Here is a 5,000-nt window from a genome sequence, read left to right as displayed (position 1 = left end):
AATGGAGTTGTGCACGTAACATCGCAGCGAAATTATGCTACTATTTCGCTATCTTCAGATTGAAAGAAGACTCGAGGCGAGAAACAAAATGATTTCGTCGTTTCTTCATTTATTTATGGTAAAAAGAGCAGCAAAGTGGCAACTGCTAACCCTTTTGTTTCGAAAGAACGAAGATGAAAACAAGTTGCAAATTTGCGACTTCTCCAGATATTTTAGTCGCAAAGGGAAAAAATTCAGTCGCAAATGCGACTGTATTGGTTGCCATTTCAAGCCCTGAATCAAGGCAGAGTAGTCAGTACTGTACTCAGTGTAGACTGGTGCTAGTACCTGGGTCCTGGCTTCTAATAAAACCCCTGGTATACCACTGGTGACTGGCTTCTGATGAAACCCCTGCTTGGATTCACAAAGGTTTTAGTGATTTCCGAAGTTACAATGTTAACAGTAATGTTGAGTATGGCCTGGGTAATAAGGAAAGATGATACTGGTAAAATGCAACGAAAGTAGGAAAAAAGATCAGTCAGGGTGAAAGAAAAATGGAATTTCCAGAAGGTATATGCTGTATAGAAGATAAATAATGATAATGATAGCAATAATAATAATGTGATAATCATGAAGGAAATCTTATGAAGATGAGTGCATTTTGTGATTTATGGGCACGAGTTTTCAAAATTTGAGTGCAATTTGATAACGATTTTCCAGTCCAACAGTTTTGCTGTTCATTTTTCGTTTGTTGACTTGAGAAATTCCTTGCGAACGGTTTCTCCTCTTCTTTCCAAAAACTCGAACGACCATTCCCCATTTTATGCAGGCTGTGCAAACAGTTTCTCCCTTACGTTCCAAAAATTTAAGCATCCGTTCCACATTTTTTTCATTTGGGCTGTAGGAATTTGAAGAATTTATCAGTTTGACAAAACGCTTGACTTAACAAACATAAAGTTTCAAAAAATAATGCAGAGGTTCAGTTGGCATTTATGAAAAGGAATTGGATGCAACACTAAAGCAGTTTGCAGTTTTGTATTTGCAGGGATGTATCCAGAGTGCGTCATTGTGTCCTGGTACGCACTCGTTTTTCTATGAATGCACAGAATGTAGAACAAAGGGTCCAATTAAATGCAGAAAAAAATCAAATGTTTTTGCATTACAAATGCCAGGAAAAACATATGAACAGCTCATTTCACATTGAAATTGAACATTCCCATTTCTTACTACGGAGAAATGATAGTTGCTCAAATTTCAAGGTAGGCTGTTTTCTTCAAAGTTTCATAGTCCAGGGCTAGAAACTAACTTTTTAGCTTACTGGCCTCATGGCCAGTAACAGGTCTGATCTCACTAGCCAAAACTAAAGTTGCACTAGCCAGTCTCGTCATGCGCAGTTTCACTCATTTGTAATGAGTCAGAGTAGTCGAGCTGAGACATATCTTGTTACGTCTAAAAACTATCATGAAAAAATTCCACTTTTGCAAACACAGTTCCCACTTTTATTAAATATTCTCATGTGTTCAATCTCATTGTATGAGTTTGCTCACTTATTTTTTCTTAATTCTCAAAATTCTGAAAACTTGCCTTTCATTAAATTAATTATAAATCACTAGAGAGTGAACGACTAAGGCATTTACGTCTATTGTGATTAATAACTGTTTGTCCATACAAGTTTATTCGTATTTTTTTCACAAGGGCAAAGTTTTCACTATATTTGCACTGGGATATGGAAAATGCAGAATAAAGTAAATTAAAAATAAACCTTAAATAAAATTACTTTTATTAGTAAATCTGTGGAAAGGCTTGTCCTATGATTATAAATTGGGCTTTTTCAGGCTCAATTTTAAACATGAAAGCACCATTCTACACATGAAGCAAAAAGCAGCAACTTCGAAGTGAATGACCATTTGGCCTTTTTGTTTACAATAAATGAAACACAACCAGTTCCACATGATTTCACACGTGGTTAATCATTTTTGAAAAAATTGTTCGCAGCAGGGCGTGGGGAAATTGTAATCCGCTTGGTTTCCTTTTTAGTTTTTTTTTTTAACTTATCATTTTTAAGGCAGTTAATTCGGAATCCATGAAATCCACTGACAGTTTCTGTTTGTATTAGTTTCTATTCTCTCCTTCTGCCTTATTCATCTGAGATAATTTTCAGTTTTGCTTTTGTCCAGAACTCCTCTGCTTCACAATTTTTACTAGCCTCAATGGCTAGTGAAAAGCTCAAAATCTACTAGCCAAAATTGAAACTTCACTAGCCTGTGGCTAGTTGGCTACCGTTAGTCTCAAGCCTTGATAGTCGTATGATTTCATTTTGTCAACGATTATGTCCTGCTTGAGGAGTTAAGTTCTTGTGTTTGAATTCTGCATTATCTGAGCGGTTTTTTAGGTGAGACAATCGGCGACACTTTCTATCTGCCAATGATAATTTAACATTTCAGTCGAAGTTGTTTTCCAAGCTAATGTCAAGCATTAATCTGTTTATCGCGAGCAAAATGACGGAGAACCCAATGACGAAGTATGTTAAATTTTTGTTTTGTGCAACCCTGTTAATATAAGTGCCGGGCACGCACATGTCATCGTCTCAGTCCTTGTTTTGCACATAACTTGTCTGTTTTACCAATTATGCAACTTTTTCGAAGTTAGTGTTAAAAATAATGTGTTTAACATGAAACTTGGATGTATTCAAATGCTTGATTATTAACATTGGCCATGGTGAAGTCATTGGCGACAATGAACACTGTATCACTTATATTTGTTTACTCTCTTGTTCTTAAATTAAACTGAAAGGGTTTTTAAAATAAAATTAATGGTGCTCTTTTACAGAAAATTGAGATCCAGTTCTCTATTTTTTTTTTTTGGCTCTGGAGATCTAGATCATTTGTCAACTGGAGCCAACAGTTCCTACAACTAACGCATTCCTCGATCTCAATTTTGATCGATGAATCAACAGGCATAGCAGATCATTTTATTTTTAGTACATATTCGAGGGGATGGGTAAGACTTCATTTTTGTGCGATTTAGAAATCATAAAGGGCACTGCAGCAGCAATTAAGAGGTAATTAAATATTCTTGAATATTAATTAGTTGAACCCCCAACAGAGATGTATCCATCTCTTCTGGACCCCTTTTTGAAAAATTTGGGGGTCCATTGCAAAATTTTGGGGGTCCAGCTAATTAATATTCAAGAATTAATATTCAATCTATTGCCTCTTATTGCAGTACCCTTTCAGATTTCTAAATTGCACAAAAATAAAGTCTTATTCCTCCCCACGAATATGTACTTAAAATGATCAATTTCTTTGAAACTGTTATGCCTGTTGATTCATTGATCGAAATCTATAGGCTTTCAAAGCTCCATTGATCACATCTGGAAATGTCTCGAGGAATCCGTATGCTGTAGGAACTGTTTGCTCCAGTTGATAAATGATCTTGATCTCTGCAGCAAAAAAAAGAGACCTGAATCTCAATTTCCGTAAAAGAGCATCATTTATTTTAACAACACTTGAGGTGTAATTTAGGAACAAAAGAGTAAACAAATATAAGGGATTGATACACACTTGATCGTCGGCCCGTGCGGCCATGACTTCGCCATGGCCAATGTTAATAATCAAGTGTTTTAATACCTTCAAGTTTTATGTTCAATACGTTAATTTTAACACTAACTCCAAAAAAGTTTCGTAATTTGCAAAACAGACAAGTTACATGCAAAACAATAACCGAGACGATGACACGTGTGCGCCCAGAATTAACATCAATAGGGTCGTACAAAACAAAAATTTAACGTACTTCGTCGTTGGATTCTCTGTCATTTCTCTCACGATAAGCAAACTAATGCTTGAAATTTGCTTGGAAAGCATGCAACAAACTAAATTTCAACTGAAATGTTTAATTATCACTGGCGACAGATGGAAAGTGTTGCCGATTGCCTTGCCTAAGAAACAGCTCAGATCATGTCACACAACGGGGCTTCGGTCTTCGATCTTCGTTTTGTAGACACCCGTTCAAAACTTTGACAAAATGAGATCATTCGACTACAAAAATCCGAAAATAACAGCTTACCTTGAAATGAAAGGAACTCAATCATTTCTCTATTGTGAGAAATGGGAATGTTCAATTTCCTTGTGAAATACGTTGTTCGCATGTTTTTCCTGGCGTTTGTAATTTGCATAAACATTCAATTTTTTTCCTGCGTCCAATTGGACCCTTTGTTCCATATTCTATGCGTCCGAAAGGAAAATGAGTGCATCCTAGGATGCAATGACGGACTCTGGATACATCTCTGCCCCAAAATTTTGCCATGGAACCCCAAATTTGAAAACCTGGATACATCTCTACATTCATTTTTGCCTGTGGAACAGAAAATTGCTAGTGTCCATTCTTGCTTTCACAGTCACAAATGCTCAAGCAATTTCATAAAGAAACTTGTTAATTTTTTTTATTTTACTCAACAAAATTAAAGGAACTTCTGTATTACACTCTTCGGAAATTCAATTTTCTGTTGATCTTTTTCCTTGGGATGATGCATGGGCATGCTTTTGAGCTTTGATATGGCAATGGTTTATGTTTCAGATTGACCCTAAGCGTGCAGTGCCAAGGGGACCAGGACAGCAAGCTGTTATTTCCCAGCAAAGTGTTGGGGGTCCACCATCGGTAAGAATGTACAATAGCTATTGTAATAAGATTTTAGTAAATTTGTTAATTGTCCAGCACCACATCCAGCAAATTAGTCCAGCAATTTATTTGGAAGCGTTAACATGTTTTTACCTCTTGATGCTGCTGTTTTGACAGAAGGATTCAGGAAACAACGAGAACAAAATTTTTGTTGGTGGATTAGGAGGTAACGCCACTGAGGAAGAATTAAGGAGGTTTTTCTCAGTCTTTGGCAAGGTACAGTGCTTTCAGTTTCTGTTTGCTAGTGATTTGTAATAATAGCATTATTAGTAAATAGATTTGAGCATTAACTTGAAGTGTGATTTCATTGGAGTTGTTTAGGAAAGTACTTTGTTGTAATGTGA

The 5,000-nt window shown here is 36.2% G+C and overlaps 1 protein-coding gene across 2 annotated transcripts in view; it reads left to right on the top strand.

Annotated features, from left to right (window-relative positions):
* LOC138039108 (RNA-binding protein Musashi homolog 2-like) overlaps positions 1-5,000 on the top strand; it is a 17,864-nt gene that overhangs the window by 1,338 nt on the left and 11,526 nt on the right. For both annotated transcript variants that reach the window (XM_068885290.1, XM_068885289.1), the window contains exons 5-6: positions 4,555-4,635; positions 4,774-4,872. In XM_068885290.1, the coding sequence (XP_068741391.1) occupies positions 4,555-4,635; positions 4,774-4,872 (180 nt within the window). The remainder of the gene's footprint in view (positions 1-4,554; positions 4,636-4,773; positions 4,873-5,000) is intronic.

The sequence above is a fragment of the Montipora capricornis genome, chromosome 2 (genome assembly GCF_036669925.1).
Source record: "Montipora capricornis isolate CH-2021 chromosome 2, ASM3666992v2, whole genome shotgun sequence".
NCBI classification, from domain to species: Eukaryota; Metazoa; Cnidaria; class Anthozoa; order Scleractinia; family Acroporidae; genus Montipora; species Montipora capricornis.
The sequence above is the reverse complement of the archived record's forward strand: the minus strand, read 5'-3'. Positions and strand labels throughout refer to the sequence as shown.